We start from the raw sequence: 20,298 nt of genomic DNA, 5'->3' as shown, positions 1-20,298 counted from the left end.
GGGAAGTAGAAAAGAACAGGCAAATTAACTGCATCAAATGTCACACGCCAATTACTCCAGTTGACTTGCAGTGGCTAATTTCAGTAATTTGATTAAAATTCTAGTTGAGTTCTCAGAGTTCTCCATTGCTAATCACTCACCTTCTACTCATTGTGCATACACTCATCTACCCTTCCTTCCACATCCTCTCTTATACAGAAATAGGGAATGGCCATGGTATCGGCATACAAGGCCACATGGTTGGATGAACAAAAGGGCTCCCTTGCGACCACAGTGACATTGAATTTCTGGGAAAAACACTGCATTCTAGGAAAAACAGAATTGTGCTTAGAATTGCATTTTGCTTACATGTGTTGTTTTTTGCCTAGTAAGGCCTATCCACCTGTGTCAAGGTTTTTGGTTTGTAGGCACAGAGACAAATGTATACTATGGTGCAGATTTATTAAGGGTCAAATTAAAAATTCAAATTTGAATTTTTGAAATTTCTTTATGGTCAAAACTCTCAGATTTGAATTGGGAATTATCCATACTCGATTCGAATTTTCAGATTTATCAAACCCTGGTCTTTTAAAAATTAGAATTCAACTATTTGCCACCTAAAACCTGCCAGGTTCATTTATAAGTCAATGGTAAAGGTCCAGGGGCCAATTTGGACATGTTACTAGCCTTCATGACATTCGGGTTTTTTTCGGAGAAAAAATTCAAAACGAGTTTGGTTGAATTCGATTGGAATTCGAGTTTTCAAGTCAGTAAAATTAGTGCGAGCTTTAGATATTCGATTTGTTTAGTAAATAACCCCCAATCGAATTTCTAGTATATTCGAATTTGAGTTTAAAAAAAGTCACATGAATTCGAAATTCGACCTTTGATAAAGGTATCATATTACAGAATTCGCCACTTATTTTTGTTTTTTCTTTTACTTATTAATTTTGACTTATGATTCAAAGGTACGTTTTAATTTCTCTCAGTGTGTGCCTTTACACTACACTGTGTGCTTTCCCTATTTAATACGGGTTTGTGTAGGAAAACACAGCTGCCTTAGTTGCGTTAAAGTCCTCAAGTCCTAAAAATGAAAATGCCATAACCCCCTCTGAAAAGGTTGCAACTGCATTGGCCTCAATCTCAGTGGCAATGATGCCATTTTTATCTGCATTTTTAATGCAGTCCAAAAAATCATAATCCCCAGTGTCTCTACTCTACAATGCATTCTGCTTATGCAAACATGGCTCCCTAGTTGATCATTACTGGGGATTAATGGCTATTTGCTAGCAAGTATAAGAGTTGCATTAAAACAGAGATGCCTAGCAATTACCGTATATACTCGTGTATAAGCCGACCCGTGTATAAGCCGAGGTACCTAATTTACCTAAGAAAACTGGAAAAATGTATTGACTCGTGTATAAGCCTAGGGGCCCCATGTCAGATTTCAAAATGTGAATGTGTAAATGTGTAATCATGTTTTATGGCATAGAAATCTATCTAAAACTATTTAAAAGAGCCTCCCCATAATTCCATCAGCAGGAACAAAAGAGCCTCCCCATAATTCCATCAGCAGGCTTAAAGAGATAGGAAACATTCAGCTAAACTGCACTGTCGGGAAAATTTCACACAATAAATCAAGTTTACATTTCTGTAAATCCGAATTGAATGAAGGTCTGTGGTTGATAATTCCATGGGAAGATATAGCAGACAGAGCTATTATGTAATTCTAGTTACACATGGGGAGTGGTTATGGGAGAGGCCAGTTTCAAAATATTAGGTATTTAATGAGATATAGTTTTTTCCGTTGCTTATGGGGCCTTGATCGTTATCTGTCGCCCATGCATTAGCTGCCTTAAGCATTCAAGTCCATTGAGGTAAACATGTAAGGCTAGGGTTCATGGGCATCCACAGAACATTTTACAGGTTGGAGCAAAGTCATCAATCAAGCAACATGTTTTCTAGACTAAAGCTGGCCATACAAATGGCAATAAAATCTGCCGACAGACCAAGTCGGCAGCTGATTGGCCCATGTGTGGGGCCCTCTCGATCAATATCTGGCCGAAAGTGAGCCAGATATCGATCGGGCAGGGTTAAAAATCCCATTGGATAGCAGACTGCATCTGTTCATTGATACGGTCCCGCAATCCGACCGCCCGTATTGCCTGCATTATGATCCGATCATTGGGCCCTAGGACCCACAATGGGATAAGCCCAAAATCGCCCACTTCAATGTGGGCATATAAGGGAGAGATCAGCTCATTTGGTGAAAACCTTAAGTCTGCATACAGATGCTAATGTCAGATTTGTAGAATGAATTTATTGGCAAAGCCTAGAATGTCACTCATATCTTCTATAATTGTGTAACTGAGGGGCTGTTTAAGTGGAAGTTATAACTCATAAAAAAAGAATACACAGCAGTTGGAGTACATTTTTGCAGTGAATTCAATGTTACACACGTGAAAATGCAAAAACAGAAAACTATATCGAGACATAAAAGTCAGCTCATTTTTACATTTAAAAGAAATGATTTAACAGATAAAATCATATTGAGAAGTTTGTAGACAATTTTGAGAAAAAGGAGTAACAAAAACTATGGAACAGAAAACTATGGAATCAGAGGCTGCACACTACCTCCCCACCACCCGCACGGGGCCCCCAGCCACAAATTCCCCTCTGTCCCCCCTTCTCCCCCAGTGCTTACCTTCTTCATGTGTATTACAGCTGCTATTGAGTGGGGGAGGTCAGGAAGGAGTGAAGGCAAGAAGCAGCTCTGCCAGCCGCAGGAGTGGATCTGGGCTGACGAGGCCCTGGGGGCCCACCTAATGTTCCCTCTTATTCCTTCTCGGCTATACGCTCCTTCCGCGGCCCCAGCAGGACTGTCTGTGACTGACTGTCACGATCGCCGCCCGGAGCAGGTCCAGGAGCTCCCATTTTGGGAGCGAACGCCGGCAGGGAAGGACGCGCCGCCCGGAGCTCCTGGACCTGCTCCGGGCGGCGATCGTGACAGTCAGTCACAGACAGTCCTGCTGGGGCCGCGGAAGGAGCGTATCTACGGTATGACCCGCGTATAAGCCGAGGTTGAGTTTTTCAGCACATTTTGGGTGCTGAAAAACTCGGCTTATACGCGAGTATATACGGTATGTGTAATATATGGCTTCTTTATATGTAAGGGTTGTCTTGCATTTATTTTAATTTAAATAGGCAATTTGCAAAATATGAAGATATAACTTTTGGCATAGCTAGGAAATGGTAAGTATAAAATACATATAAGGACCTGGAGCAGAACCTACAATACTATAGGAGTGTATGTATGTCTCATTTTTGTTTAAGAGAATAAAAAGCCCATACATTGCCATGCAGGCAGTACTTCATTATTTATACAGCTTGGCACAGACCCACTTTGTATTCACACTCATACAGTATTCATTTGTACAAAGACGTGTCATTTACATATTTAATAGGGTATGTCCAGTCCTGTGCTCCCTGTGCCTGTATTATTATGGTGCAGATTATGATCTAAATTTTTGATCATAGAGGCTAGAATAGATATTTGGTTCTAAAGGACAAGCTAACCGCCATAAAGATATCGTATCAAAACATAAGCCTACTTTTACTGAATTCAGAAGCACTCTCGATTCACCTCAGTACATCATAATAAATGATGGCAGTTACATCTTACTGTTTGTTTAAGGGCAATAAATTAAACCCGTCAGTGTTAATGTCAGACAGCTAGTTATCCTTATATAATGTATGAGTGACCAGACATTATGTTCAACTGTCATCATCACAACCATCATCATAGCTTGAAGTTTAGCTGTACATTGTACACTAACAATAAAAATGAAAGTGTGGGTGCTAAATGGATTCAACAGAGAGCTCATATTGAGTTAATTCATTAAGATGGTTCCAATGGGCCCATCCTGACTCTTCTGATGATGCTGGGGAACCCTGGAGCTAATATATAGTAACATAGTAAGTTAGGTTGTAAAAAGACACACGTCCATCAAGTTCATCCTTTTAAGTCTATGGGGCAAATTCACTAAGATTCGTAGTTGCGCCAGGCGTAACTTCGCCACACTTCGCCAGGCGTAGTTTCGCTAGCGCTCCGCAAATTCACTAAAATCCGAAGTTGCGCTCAGGGGTAGCGTAAGGTTGCGAAGTTGCGCTAGCGTTGATTCGCTAAGCGAAGCGAAGTTACCAGGGGCGTAACTACAGAGGAAGCAGACCCTGCGGCTGCAGGGGGGCCCAGGAGGTACAGGGGGCGCCATGAGGCTCTCATTGATGAGCAATTTGAACATATATTGGTAAAAAAGGACAAACACTGGATATATTGGGGGCCCTAAAATTAATTTGCTGTGGGGCCCAGCAACATCTAGTTACGCCACTGGAAGTTACGCTACCGATGGTTAATTTGCATATGGCGCCAAATTCCAATTTCAATGGAGGAATATGTACAATCACTACAAATGCCTGGGAAACCTTCAAAACATCAAATAATTTTTTTTTTTGCCCTACACATGTTAAGTTGCCATGAGTTAGGAAATGTAGGGGGGAAGGAGGGGAGCCCCAAAAAATTTTTCGATCTTTTTCAGCCTATGACCCATAATATAGAAAAAATACCAGCATTTTTTGGGACTTAGAAAAAATGTGAACTTTTTTTGAAGCAATCCCTATCTACTCTATTGCGCTTCGCCTGGTCTGAGGTGGCGAAGGAAGTCTAGCGTAAAAGGTAGCGTTCAGTACAATGCGCGTGTTAGGGAATTTGCGTAGTTACGTCCGTTGCACAAATTCGCCAGGCATAAGGGTGCGAAGTAACACTAGCGAAGTTACGCCAGTGTTCGTTCGTGACTTTACGAAGTAACGAAAATGCCCAACGCTAGCGAATTGACGCTAGCGTTAGGCGCTTCGGCGCTTAGTGAATTTGCCCCTATACATAACCTGCCTAACTGCAGCTAGTTGATCCAGAGGAAGGTGAAAAAAAACCCATTTGAAGCCTCTCCAATTTGCCTCAGAGGGGGAAGAAATTTCTTCCTGGTTCCAAAATGGCAATCAGACTAGTCCCTGGATCAACTTGTACTATGAGCTATTTCCCATAACCCTGTATTCCCTCACTTGCTAAAAAGCAATCCAACCCCTTCTTAAAGCTATCTAATATATCAGCCTTTACAATTAAATCATGGAGAGAATTTCACATCTTCACAGACCTCATAATAAAAAATCTGCAAAACGAATTGAAGTCAATGGGCGTCAAAATCATTTGGACGCAAGACAATTTTAATTTGCGTGACAATTTTGACGCGCAACAATTTTTTTTTGTGGATTTTTTTGTCGACATGAATTTTCTGCCTGCGAATTTTCACTGAAAATCCATGCCTGCCGAATTTATTTGTCCATCACTAGTTTTGTTACTAGATGCACCAGATGCGCAGCCAGTGAATCGGAAGCAAACACTGTTTTTAACAATTTTTAGGGAAGTGAAAATGTTACAGGTCAACCCTTTTGAAATAAAAAAATAACAAAAGTGGTATAAAGGTGATACCTTTATTGGCTAACTAATATAATCATAGCAGGCTTTCAGAACATTTTAGTTCCTTTTTCAAGCTGACACAAGCCCCATTTCAAAATGCTAGATGCAACTTGCACCCTCTTGGCATCAAAATGCAAAAGCAATTGTGTCTGCTTTGAATTATTGGGCAGACACAATTTGGAGCATGTCTACAATTATGCAAAAATAACAAACTGTAAGTTTATACACAGTGGAGAGTATAGCTGGTCCTATGACTTATGCAACTGTATTACAAGTAAACAAAACATGGCAATTGGAGTCCAGTATTGCACTATGAACGCTGCAATTGCATGACCTATCACTGGAACTGCAAATGTGCATGCAGCTCTTATGATGTCCTAAAACTCAATGGGGCTCTACCATTTTTTATTTGGTCAGTATTGGTCACAAACAGATAATCATATTTCTGACATTCTGATTTTTCTTGTTCTTACGATTTCACAAAATTATTTATTAATTAGTTAATACATGTATAAAACACAGGAGCCAAACATTTCCTGTAAATAATATCCCTAGAAACAGTGCTTAGTGATGTCATCAGTTATAACCTGTGCTTATTGATGTAATTTATGGCATGTGACTTAATTAAACTTGTATTATAATAAATAAATCACTCCCTGCTGTAAAATATGAGTATATTAGAAGTCACCTCCGAGTTTCATGATCTTTATAACAGCACAAGGCCGAACTCCTTGGTGACTTATAATATCCTTATATTTTACAGAATGAGTATTTTATTTACTAGATATGCCCAGCTTGCCTAAAGATAAAGCTTAAACCATCTTTTGAATACTAGCATTCCTAACCAGCCAATAATTTTATAGCAGGAGCTCTGACATTCCTTCTATAATTATATTCTCTGTTATAAAACAAATGTTTATTATAGGGTTGACTTGCTCATTTACGGGCGATTGTGAGCACGCAATTTAGCTTTCTCCTAGCAAATGATATGCAGGTTCGGTTATCTTTACTGTGCACGCTTAAATAAGCTATGTGTGTGTTTAGCAGGGGAAAAGGCAATCTATTTACCTGCATGATTCACATGTTCATCTAAAGCATACTAGGGAGATATTTGTAAGTTACTCATGTAATGTGGCCTTTGGTTCCAGAGCTGCCATTAAAGATAGAAGTATATAAGGGAACAAAATGATGGATTTAGGTGTTCTACCCTTAGTTTCTAGATATCTGCAACAACAGTTGTAGGGCCACAAGTTAGTTTTCCTTGTTATGCAGAGGGCGCCGTGCAAATATCCTAGAGACTTTTCATGTGAAACAGCCCCTAAGTTTTTTTGGCAAAGGCTTCCTTTTAGAACCCCAATACAAATGAATACACAACTCTTATTCATCCACACACATACTTCTTTGTTATTAAATAGAAAAAGACATATCAGTATCAAGTTTATTCTTGAGTCTCTGTTAAACAGAAATCATCATGGTGGCATAGTTCACTGTAGGCATGGAACTTTACTATTGCACTTTATGGTGAATACCTAAAAAGAGTAGTGAGGCATGGAGGCTCTTACTTATATATGAGTATATCTGGCCTTTATATGGATGCCTACTGAAATTTCTAGAAGAGATTTCCATCTGCAGCATCAAGTCCAGTCTAGGCCATGCCCACACACATGCACATACATAGCAATAGTGGTTTGGTCATGGAGGGTTCTAGAGAAGCTTGAAACTAGTTCAAAGAACCTCAGATACTGAACCCATGAACATTCAGCTAATGATATACATAAGTCACCTAACAAACAACTATTCCCTTTCTCCTGTTTTGGCAGTGCTAATAATATCGCAGATGGAATAAAGCCACTTGGGCAAGGGACTCCTCAGAACTTGGCAGAGCTGCAAAGACAGCAAAGAAGATATTTTTACACAAAAAACAATATGCAGAAGAGATTTGGCAAGGAAGGTAAGCATCTGTGTGATGGAGATATTGTCCCTGCATCTTTGCAGCTGGATCAAGGAACTTTGCTGGAACGTAAAGATGGAGTAGTGCATATTTGGATGCAGAAGACATCACCTGACACCAGTGCCATAACTACAGAGGAATCATTGCGCCCAGGAAGTATAGGGCCCTATGATGCCCTAATTCATATATAATTTCAATGAATATTGATTAACAGCTAGGCTTTTTTTGGGGGGTCCTGCAAAATAATTTGTCGTTGGGCCCAAAATCTATATACGCCACTGCGTCATCATTTCTTGTTGATTTATGCTGCACTGTGCAGGTGGCTTAAAAAGGGAAACTTTATAATTTTATGTGACAGTTCAGCGGAGTTGTGAGCACTAACAGAGACACACGCCATAAGGGAAGAAGAATGGCAAGATTGAATTCTATGAGGGGGAAACTTATTTTATGGGTAATATCATAAAAATGTCATTGCAGTCCGTGGATAAATATGGAAATGCATTTATTATCAAACTGAACCTGGCCATATGCTCACCATACCATCTGCATAACAATGAAATCTAAAGTGAGACACCCAAGCAGCTTGCCAGACTCATCCGAATGTGCACTACCCCATGTGGATAAACCCACTGACAGCTGCATAAATGTGAAAGATTCCCTTCTGGAGGTTGACTTGCACTAGTTATAAAAATGAAAATGTATTTATATGGAAGATGAATTTCACTGAAGTGTGAGCGCCATTTATAATGGCTTTTCTTTCTACTCTTCTGTGTTTAACAACCTTTAAAGTGAGTGGGTTTAACACCAGCTTGCAGCCAGCTGGAACCTTTGAATGTTACAGTACAACGAGGAACATTCCTGACTGCCAAATGCAACAGAAAAAGAACCTAAATATATGTGTGAAATGCACCTCTGTATAAATAGAAGTGCAGGCATTATGAGTCGCACCGAATTCCTATGAGGTGACATGAAAAACTTTCCTCCAGTGCAGAAATCTACAGCAACCAATCAAAATTTACTTGTCCATTGCAGTAAAAATATTAAATCTAATTGGTTTGTATGGCTTTCTGGACTGGGCCAAGTTTTTACTCATGTTTTTAGCGTCTCTTAAGAGCCTAAGAGGCAGTTACAATCTGCTTGCAAATAGGATACTGTAGGTGCCAAATATAAATACTCAAACATAAATATCTAAACTGAAGAAACAACATATTATTTTGCTTGAAAAAGAGAAGGCAATTGGCAGTTCTGCATATATTGTTACCCATATTGCTCTACACCAAGTGGCCCTCTGCACCTCCCATTCAACCACTTGCCTCCCAGAGGTACAAGTCATCATAAATAGCTCTGCATGGAACAACGCCTACAAAGCTTTTAATGTGGCCTAGCTATGCCTACCATTGAATAACCAGATCTCACACTACAACTGGGCACATCCCCTCCAACAACAGAAAAGATGTAAAGGAATTAAACAGTTTTGACTAAATACATTTTTCAGCCTCCAAACACGCTGGGCAAATACAGATTATGACATGGTACAAACACACCATTATACATACAGCAACATTTTCTTAAACACGTATACTGCCTGAAACAGCCAGACATATCAATATTAGACTGGCATTCCGGTGGGCTCACCCTATATTATAATGTTCTTCAAGCTTTTTCAAATAAAGGATTGTCCTCTTTATGCTCCAAAGCTAGAAAACTTGTTCCAATGGAAGAGATCCCAGGTAGTTGTAATCTCATCTATCTACTACAATGAAGCAAAAGGGTATTCATCGCCCAGACGATATTATCTTTATGAACTGATGGGAAAACTATATTGATGACATTTTTACAATGGCTGAATGGAAAGATCCTATGACACTAGTACCCAGTCTCTATAATGTCCTATAAGTGTTGGGAATGGCACATGTATGGAGGCAATTCTGAAATACCAAGCTCCTTTGGCAAGCTCTCTGCTGCAGAACTTTCTAGCCACAACCCCATCAGCAATGGAATCTTGATTGCCTAGTGCCGGAAGAAATCGGCTTCCCCAATGATATACAAGTATGGTATCCGTTATCCAGAAACCCGTTATGCAGAAAGCTGCAAAGTACCCAAAAGGCTGTCTCCTATAGACTTAATTTTATCCAAATAATCCAATCTCTTAAAAAATATTTCCTTTTTCTCTGTACTAATAAAACAGTACATTGTACTTGGTTCAAACTAAGATATAATTAAGCCTTATTGGAAGCAAAACCAGCCTTTTGGGTTTATTTAATGTTAATGTGATTTTCCATTAGACTTGATATAAGAAGATTCAAATTATAGAAACATCCATTTTCCAGAAAACCCCTGGTCCAGAGCATTCTGGATAACAGGTCCCGTACATTTAAAATAAACCTTGATGTGTATTTAGCTAGTGCTAAATACAGCGGGATGAATCTAAGCAATGCCAGGCTCCATAGAGTCAGTGGTGTAACTGTAGAGGAGAGCAGACCCCGCAGGTCCTTTATAGTTACGTAAATCTCCCCTCTGCAGCCACTCTCCTAATTGAGAGCTGGCATGGAACATCAGGAACCAGTGAAGGGGGGCAGGCAGGTGGGTGGATATGACTCTTAAGACTTTTTTGTCAGAGGGGCCCAGCTGCTGCATAGAGTATCAATGGGGCAATATAACAAAGGGACACCTGCCTGTACAGTAAAAATTCTAAATTTCTCATGAGGAACATGCCCCTATAAATTGGTTATAACTTGAGGATTTTTCTCATTAAAATGGTCTTCTCATCCCTCTCCCAGCCATGTATTCCCTGTCCTTAAAATACTAGTTCCTAATACCTAAGAGCATCTTTCTTAGTAATACTGACACAACTCTTGTTGTTAATAGGACCTTGTCACTAACACCTAAGCAAAAGGACGTGTCCCTTTAATTGCATTCATTGAGTGCACAGAATAACATAATACCCTTCTATTTAAGTGCTCGCTGCTACCATAACAAAGATTGATTTAGAACTCAGGTGAATGGGGTCAGCTGCTGTGGTGCATATTTTTTGCGTGTCAGTGCTTCCACACCTCTATGAATATGTAACATTGCTGGTGAATGTATCCTTGCACATTGTAGTCATCAATCTTTGTACCGGACCCCGATAGTACTCCTCATCTCCTCATTCACTCTACAGCATCTTATGGTGCACAAGGATATCCTAAAGGTCATATGAGTGGAATGTCCACCCAAGACTAATGTAGTCCCTATTACTCTGACTTTATTTTGCCTGGCTTCCAAATCATATTGAATCATTTTGCAGACCGGCCTGTAATAGTGAAATCAGAACTCCTGACTTTATTCAAGTCTGAGTAATGTTTGGAAAACTGGATTTGTTTGCTAAAAAATAACTGAAAATATTGAAATTTCAAACGTTATGGTCACTGTTTTGCTTGAATAGTGATGTTTAATGAGATGGTTAATTATCCTTCCTTTTATTATAATCCAACCTTTTAAAAAAATATTTCCTTTTTCTTTGTGATAATAAAATTGTACCTTGCTCTTGGTCCAAATTAAGATATAATTAATCCTTATTGGAATATTATTATTAGTTGTAGTAGTGGTAGTAACATGTATCTATAAAGCACCAACAAATTCTACAGTGCTGTGTATGTACATAAAAATAATACCAGATACAAATATTGACCAAAAATAGAAAAACAATAAAACCAACAGCTCAAACCAACCACCAAATGCCACCCTCTCTAAATGCATGATGAAGAATCTGCCAGCCTTTAAGCTGTCTCTACCAATAAGTAAAATAAGTTTCTTGTTCAACAAACTGTTGGGTTGTGGCTTCTCAGATTAACAATAGGGATGTAGCGAACGTCGGAAAAAAAGTTCGCGAACATATTCGCGAACTTGCGCAAAAATGCGAGCGGTTCGCGAACGGTTCGCGAACCCCATAGACTTCAATGGGAAGGCGAACTTTAACATCTAAAAAAAAAATTTCTGGCCAGAAAAATGATTTTAAAGTTGTTTAAAGGGTGCAACGACCTGGACAGTGGCATGCCAGAGGGGGATCAAGGGCAAAAATGTATCTGAAAAATCTGCCTGTGTGTGCTTGGAAGAGATAGTGTAGGGGGAGAGCTGTTAGTGATTTCAGGGACAGATGATAGTAAGTTTGCTGGCTAGTAATCTGCTTGATACTGCTCTGTATTGGAGGGACAGAAGTCTGCAGGGATTTGAGGGACATTTTAGCTTAGGTAGCTTTGCTGGCTAGTAATCTACTGTTCTCTTTAAACAACTGCCATACGTTGACCTTGTAGGCATTGTTTGCCCAGTTTTTTTGGACGCAGCCACTGAAGCACAGTTGCCAGAAAAAATATGCCATATAAATGCTGAAAATAGTAATTTTTCGCCATACGTTGACCTTGTAGACATTGTTTGCCCAGTTTTTTTGGTTGCAGCCACTGAAGCACAGTTGCCAGAAAAAATATGCCATATAAATGCTGAAAATAGTCATTTTTTGCCATACGTTGACCTTGTAGGCATTGTTTGCCCAGTTTTTTTGGTCGCAGCCACTGAAGCACAGTTGCCAGAAAAAATATGCCATATAAATGCTGAAAATAGTCATTTTTTGCCATATACGTTGAGTCAACGTATGGCAAAAAATGACTATTTTCAGCATTTATATGGCATATTTTTTCTGGCCTCTGTGCTTCAGTGGCTGCGGCCAAAAAAACTGGGCAAAAAATGCCTACAGGGCAAATAATGCCTAAAAGGTCAACTTATACACTACTACAGCGATGGATACGGATTACGTAAAATATATTATGGCTGCTTGAAAAAAGTCACTCCGGTGTTTTTTCTGGAGACGGTAATATTATGGATATTTAGACAGAATGTGAACAAGGTCACACAGCTAGATGGCAGTTGGTTGAATAACACACTGGGCAAAAAATGCCTACAGGGCAAATAATGCCTAAAAGGTCAACTTATACACTACTACAGCGGTAGTAAAATAAAAAAAAGTAAAATAAAAAAAAATGAATATTAAAAAAAAAAAATTAAAGTTGGTGCTGCTGAACTACTAGGAGCAGCAGATTAGCACACCAGTCCCACTCCCCAACACTGCTAGACTAATAGCACTGGGCTCTTATAGTAGTAGTAGTAGTAGTAGTAAAACAACAAAAAAATAAATAAAAGCAGTCCTTACAAGGACTACTGTTATTGCAGCAGTCAGCAGATGAGATCAGAAGCAGGACAGCTGCCCACAGCAGCTACATACAGAGCACTGCAGTAGAAGGTAGATTACTAGCCAGCAAAGCTACCTAAGCTTAAATGTCCCTCAAACCCCTGCAGACTTCTGTCCCTCCAATAACAGAGCAGTATCAAAACGATTACTAGCCAGCAAACTTTCAACTGTCCCTGAAATCACTAACAGGCAGCAGCTCTCTCCCTACACTATCTCTTCAGCACACACAGGCAGAGTGAAAAAACGCTGCAGGGCTTCGGTTTTTATAGGGAAGGGGAGTGGTCCAGGGGAGAGCTTCCTGATTGGCTGCCATGTACCTGCTGGTCTGGGGTGAGAGGGCAAAAAAAAGCGCCAACAATGGCGAACCCAAAATGGCGAACGTCGCGCGACGTTCGCGAACTTCCGGCGAGCGCGAACACCCGATGTTCGCGCGAACAAGTTCGCCGGCGAACAGTTCGCCACATCTCTAATTAACAACACCAATGATCTGTGAATTATTTAAATGATTTTAACAAATTGATCATTTAAAAATTACATTTATTTAAAAGAAAATATACCACCCCCCCCATTTGACATGAGCTCATTCAGTTGGGTATATGTAGAAAAGATGCATAAACACTATCTGAACTTCCAGAAATGAATATAAAGGTATTTTTACATAGACATACTAGATTCTAAAGAAACCATGATATTCTGTCTATTCCTATGAGTTCCTCACCACCCTTAAAGGTGGTTTTCATTATTTATGTTTTATAGTTTTATGGTTATTTGCCTTTTTCTTCTGACTCTGCAGCTTTCAAATGGGCGTCGCTGACTCCCTTCTAAAAAACAAATGCTCTGTAGACTACAAATGTACTGTTATTGCTACTTGGTACTCCTCATCTTTTCGTTCAGCCCCTCTCCTATTCATATTCCAGTTTCTTATTTAAATCAATGCATGGTTGCTAGGGGACTTTGCACCCTAGCAACCAGATTGCTTAAAATGCAAATTGAAGAGTTGCTGAATAAAAAGCCAAATAACTCAAAAATCTTAAATAATAAAGAAGTAAAACCCCTTGCAAATTGTCTCAGAATATCACTCTCTACATCATATTAAAAGATATCTCAAAGGTGAACAACCCCTTTAAGCTCTTAGTTTAATGCGACCTCTTATTTACGTAGATCAATTGTGAAATAATAGAATCCAGAACTTGCGGTCCCTCTGCTTTTCTGAGAATCTATGCACCACCCACTATGGAAAGCAGGAGGACAAGGTGAGGAAGGGATCACATTTCACTGTGAGCCTAAGGAATGTTGAGAAATGGTTTGTCAGAGTAACATGGCTTCCTTTCAATCTGTGAAATCCGTTATGCCTGTGAAAAAAAAATTCTAGACATTCATGGATGTTTATCTATCTTTTCCACATACGGTAAGCCCAACTGAATACACTCATGTCAAAAAGGGGGGATATATTTCCCCTTTAATGAATAGATTTAATGAAATATATGTAAACACCGAGGTCAATGTTTTCCCTTCCTCTTCTGTAACAGCATTTATTAAGACTATCATCATTCAGAATAGAGAATCCTGCCATGAAGCAATGGAAAAGTTTTATTATTTTAAAGAAATTGCATTTCAACACTGTGAACGCATACTGGTATACTGAAGTGTTCATCTGTTATAGAATATAACATAAGCCACTGGATACAAATGGTAAAAAACAAACAGTAAAATGTCGTATATACGAATATAATGAACCCAACCCATTTTATTAGGAGTATCTTTTTAATTAAAAAATAATTATGCTGGCTCTATAGTAATATGTAACCTGTAACTATATCTCGTTAATTTTATTTGTAATCGACTCTGATTCTCAAAACGTCACTGCATCTGGGGCTTGATGACCTGCCTTTCACTTATGCTTTTATCCTGTTGGGAAATAATCCAGGATTAGCTTTAAATAGTTTGCAGTGCTGTTGAAGGGAATCAAAAAATTACTTTTTATATCTTTTGTCAGGTGTTTTTTGTGCAGAAATTGTAACCCTTTTCCTGACAACTTAGAATCACTATCAAAAACAACCACATTAATGGATTTTACTTTTGTCATCGGAGGTATTGGTGAAATGGATGATACCGTGCATTCAAGTTTTCAAAATTGATATACAGATATGGGACCTGTTATCCAGAATGCTGGGGACCTGGGGTTTTCCAGATAACAGATCTCCATACTAGATGATAATGTAAACATTAAATAAACCCAATAGGCTGATTTTGCTTCAAATAAGGATTAATTATATCTTAGTTTGGATCAAGTACAAGGTACTGTTGTATTACAGGTGTCCGGATAACCGATTCCATACCTGTACTTTGTAATATAGTGAATAAAGTAACCCCTCTTGTAAAATATACAGGTATTATAAGTTACCAAGGAGTTTCATGACCATATAAAAACACGAGGCAGAAGGCCAAGTGTTTATATACAGGTCATGCAACTCTCGGCAATAGAAACTTAGCATTTCATACAGACACATTTGACTAAAATATAAATTGTACATAAAACCCAAAATTTACATTTTGGTGTCATTACTTTCAGTTTATATTCCAGTAAAACTGATATATTAATTGTGCTGACATACAGAGAAGGAACTATAACTAGTCGTGGGGGTTGAACAAGAAATAAATAACGTTTTCATGTTTGCTGTTCATAATTTAGAAATATGTATTTTTACAGACATGTAACCCTTTCAACACCCCTTTGTCGGTGTTACACTCCACGTGTGGCGCTTACCTGATGGCACGGGACAAACCTGAGCCACTCCGCAGTGGTATTGGAAGAGACTGGGTACCTGGTACTTACTAGTGCAGTGCCTCCACCTAGTGGGATCCGTGAATGCACCTACGGGTGGCCCCACTAGGAATACAGTAACAACACACACAGTATTGGTTAAACTGAATAACGGTTTATCTAAAATGAATGGCCAACTAGTACATGCAGCACTCCTAACCAGTGGCAATAGGGCCTCACTAACTAATTTCTGTACTGCACTTAGACCAAACCTGAAGAGGCACAGGGGATGGCTTTCAAGGCTCATGTTTAAAATAAAACTGAAATAATGAAAATGTAATATAGTTTCCCTATATTTACATGATACATTTCTTATATATGCTTATGCTCTTCTTTCTTCATTTTTTTCTTGCTTGGGGATAAACATTTGTTTAAAATTTTTATTTTGCTAAAGTGCAGGTATGGAATCTGTTATGCGGAAATCCATTATCCAGAAAGTTCAGAATTATGAAAAGGCTGTCTCCCATAGACTCCATTATAATAAAATAATTCAGATTTTTAAAAATGATTTCCTTTTTCTCTGCAATAATAAAATAGTCCATTGTACTTTAACCAAATTAGGGATGCACCGAATCCACTATTTTGGATTCGGCCAAACCCCCGAATCCTTTGTGAAAGATTCGGCGAATACTGAACCGAATCCTAATATGCATATGCAAATTAGGCATGGGAAAACATTTTTTAATTCCTTGTTTTGTGACAAAACGTCATGCGATTTCCCTCCCTTCCCCTAATTTGCATATGCAAATTAGGATTCAGATTCAGTTTGGCCAAGCAGAAGTTTTCGGCCGAATCGAATCTTGCTGAAAAAGGCCAAGTCCTGGCCGAATCCCAAACCGAATCTTGGATTCGGTGCATCCCTAATCAAAACTAAGATAAAATGATTCCTTATTGGAAGCAAAGCCAGCCTATTGGATTTAGTTAATGTTTACATGATTTTCTAGTAGACTTAAGGAATGAAGATCCAAATTACAGAAAGATCCGTTATCCGGAAAACCCCAGGTCTTGATAACAGGTCCCATACCTGTACAGTCTTAAACATTTTGAAGTTACTGAAGATGGAACACAATTTCTCATTTTAATCATCATGTTTCTCTTTATTCAGTAGGAAAGGACAATGACAGTGGCAGAAGTTCTCTTAGTCCACCGCAGATTTCAGAAATTACCGGAGACTGCTCACCAGAGAACACTTTCTTTTCTGCCATGGTGGAAGAGGAAAGCCACATTTTGTGCTGACTGTGCAGGTGCCCCCATTAATACAGACACATTTTTATGAAGCACAAGAAAGGGCTTTTTGTTGAATATCACTTCGATATACTGCAAAATTGGGCATGAAATCATCTCAATAGCAGCTCCTATCTCCAGCCTTTTCTAGTTTCATGTAAAATCAGCTTTAGAAGAAAATGTAAATATTCGGGGATGGGTTGGCTGTTTTTCAACATACATCCTCAATCCAGGATATGTATCCGAAGGGGAGGAAACAAGACTTTTTTGATCATTTCAATCCTCATCCACACAATTTTAATCCCTTATAATATGTACATTGTTTACCTGCCATGATCAAGAACCGTCCTCTCTACAAAGCCCAGACAAGATTGTTAGAGCTGCTCAGAGAAGACAGAAGAAGCATTTGGACAGATAATCAATACAACTCTTACTTGGCTAGTCATCCCTCTAACATGCTATTAATACTAAATCATTTTTTAAAAGGTCAAAGGAATGTCTAATTTCACTTGGTCTATGCACATTGTCTCCAGCGGTAGAGGTTGAACTTTGTATACCCAACAGCAAATTGTGAGTTTAACATAAAATGACACAAACGTGTATCACATTTCCAGACTTGAACACATACATACTGTATCATAAGGAAAACACACCCCATTTACTATTATTTCATATTGATTTACTGAAATGAAAAATAAAATCCATTTTCTTGGTTGAGAATACATCACAGTTGTGTTACTCTCACAATACTTTTCTGTTTCCTTTTGTGATAAAGGATTCTCTAATTAGTGCAAGTCATTTAAGAATGCTCTTATGCCTAGGGATTTTCGACGCTGCCCAGAGAGTTATTGCTTTATCCAAGACTGCTTTCTGCTAATGTATATGGACTTATTCTCAATAAATCATTATTTTGCAGTTTCAGACAGAATAATGAATTGAAAAGAGAAGTGTATTAATAAGATGATGTTCGTTTTTTTTATTCTACATTATTAGTTGTCCTCTGTCTGAAAACCTTAGACAAAAGGGAATATATTTGTTGATAGATTTGTTTGCTTTAAACCCCTCAATGTTAAAACATGTGTGTTGTATTAGAGCCTATGTATTGTTTAGGTACATATGTTTAACTAAATGCTCAGATATTTGTGCATGGGACTATCATACACAATCTGCTTTTATGTATCACAGAATTACTGTAGATAGTGGATTGTAAAGGTTTTGAATGCAGCAGAGAGAAACACTGTATAATATTGGGGCTTTCATAAACTGATGCAGTGATTTTTTCACACAAGGAGTTTGCCTTAATGGGATGAAGCCAAGAACAACAACAGAAAGGCACAGTTTGTATTTTTTTTACTTTCTAATAGATGCAATATTTTTTAATGCTTTAGTCTACGAAGAATAAAAATCAGTTGACCACATCTGCTCCGGTGCAATAAATAATGTAAACACTCATCAACGTTTCCATTCATCTAGTTTAGAGAGAGTGCTTTACAGTCAAAGTGTTATAAATTGTTATATTTCAAAAATATTATCAGTTCAATAATGTTATCTTGTATGCAAAGAAATCTACAAAATTATACAAATTCATTTGGAAAGATAAATTAATGGCGAAGAATGAAGATTCAGTCCCTGATGCTCCAGTCTTTAGAAGAAAGTTGGAGTTTTGAAAATATTTGAAAAGGAAAGCAATCGTAAAGAATTCCTTGTGTGCAGCTAATGTGTGTTTCTATTCAGGCTGTGCTTGTAATTCAAAATGAGCTATTTGTAAATGCACATCATTCAAGAACAGAAAATTGTGTTGTACCAAACAACAGACTGGAGAAAAATGACGCTGTTCTGGTATGTGTAAATGCCAGATGGAATAAAATTGCTAGCTAATACTAACATTTCTGGGCTAATTATAATGCAATTTATCATCCGATAGGAAAGCTAGTTTTTCATAATATTTTTAAATTTTAAACAATTGCGTTTTTTGTGAGCTGAATTGTAATAATTGAAATATCAACCCCCAAATGATTCAGATTGCTAAATACCATATGCTAATCCAAAACGTGATTATGTTTTAAAGAAGGAAACTAAACATAAATATAGAATGTTTGGAATGAAAGGAGCCGTTGAGAAGAATCCAATGTTAAATATAAATGATAGAACAGCAGCAAAGTACAGTTTAGGGCAGCGCAGGATATGAGGTTACACCTGGCTGTAAAATAAAACTTTAAACCCAAAACTAATTTAGAAAGAAAACAGAGAAAGCAGAAATAAGGTGTAATTTACCAACAAGGTGCGCACACATAAAGACTTGTGTGCCAGTGTGTCTACTTGTACCCAGTAAATAGGAAGCAAACACTCTTTTGAACATGCATAAGTAACATCCTAAAAAACTTTATGCCACTTGCACCAGATTTGCATCAAAGCGCAAGTTTAATTGGGTCCTTTTCTTATTGGCAATTTGCACTTTGTGCACTGAAGTTAAATTTAAATTCCCCCTAAAGTGTTGTAGGTAGGGATGCACCGGAGTACACTGTTTGGGATTCAGCTGAATCCCCGAATCCTTTGTAAAAGATTCAGCCGAATCCAAATCCTATTTTGCATCTGCAAATTAGGGGTGGGAAAGAAAAAGTGGAAAAATATTTTTTACTTCCTTGTGTTTGTGATGAAAAGTCAAGTGATTTTCCCTCCCCACCCCTTATTTGCATATGCAAATTAGGATTCGGTTTGGCTGAAATCCTGCTGAAAAAGGCAGAATCCTGGATTCAGTGCATCTCTAATCATAGGTTAAAGATTGTGAGCTCAAAGGGGCAGGGACCTTTCTGCTCTCAATTCTCACAACACAGTTGATCAATCAGTCTTCTGAATCTGCACCCTAATAACCTAAAGCAGCAGGTAGAGGTTTCTTTTGTTTGATCAAATTGATATTTGGGATTATTAAAGTATTTTTTATTTATCTAGGTAATAAAATGTATTATACAGTTGCCTCATGTTTTGCTCAGTCAGATATTACATAACACCCACAGTTTACAGATATTTCTTTCATGTGGGAGGTATGGTAGCTAAACATTGTGAATCATATACCAAAAATAAATAATGTTGCATCTGTTTGGTTTGCTAAATAGCACACACAAATAAAAGAAGGAAACGCTGAGGAAATATTGCTTCTAATACACCTCTTGCTTTTTAGCTTTTCCGGCAGATACACCATAAAAACAGAGCATACATCTTCCTATCTCCACAGCATCAAGTTCAATTCATATAGACACAAATATCTCCAGCAAGAATTGCCATTTTCCATGGTACATTCCCTTCATAAAAGAACCTGACATAAACAGACATGTAATTTGTTTGACACGGCACTTGTGTAATAATCTTCAAGCTGTTAGTTCGATACTTTGTCCAGTTCCCTGCATCCGTTTTTAATATCTGTAATTTAAATGTACGTGCTAAAGAATTGACAATAAAATAAATTAAAATCAAGATATGTTGAGGGTGTTTTATAACCGTACCTATCATTGAGCAACATGTTATATGGATTGTCACTTAAGATCACTTCTAACCCTTCTCATCTTAGATAT

The 20,298-nt window shown here is 38.2% G+C and overlaps 1 protein-coding gene across 4 annotated transcripts in view; it reads left to right on the top strand.

Moving 5' to 3' along the window:
* Positions 1–19,315, top strand: part of LOC108697472 (zinc finger matrin-type protein 4) — a 277,352-nt gene extending 258,037 nt beyond the window's left edge. For 3 of the 4 annotated variants that reach the window (XM_018227533.2, XM_041571041.1, XM_041571043.1), the window contains exons 7-8: positions 7,330–7,460; positions 16,611–19,315. In XM_018227533.2, coding sequence (XP_018083022.1) covers positions 7,330–7,460; positions 16,611–16,741 — 262 coding nt within the window. In that variant the 3' untranslated portion in view covers positions 16,742–19,315. The remainder of the gene's footprint in view (positions 1–7,329; positions 7,461–16,610) is intronic. The other variant, XM_041571042.1, reaches the window with a different exon arrangement.
* Positions 19,316–20,298: the final 983 nt, after the last annotated feature.

The sequence above is a fragment of the Xenopus laevis genome, chromosome 7S (assembly GCF_017654675.1).
Source record: "Xenopus laevis strain J_2021 chromosome 7S, Xenopus_laevis_v10.1, whole genome shotgun sequence".
Taxonomy (NCBI): Eukaryota; Metazoa; Chordata; class Amphibia; order Anura; family Pipidae; genus Xenopus; species Xenopus laevis.
This window is presented reverse-complemented; position numbering and strand designations above follow the sequence as displayed.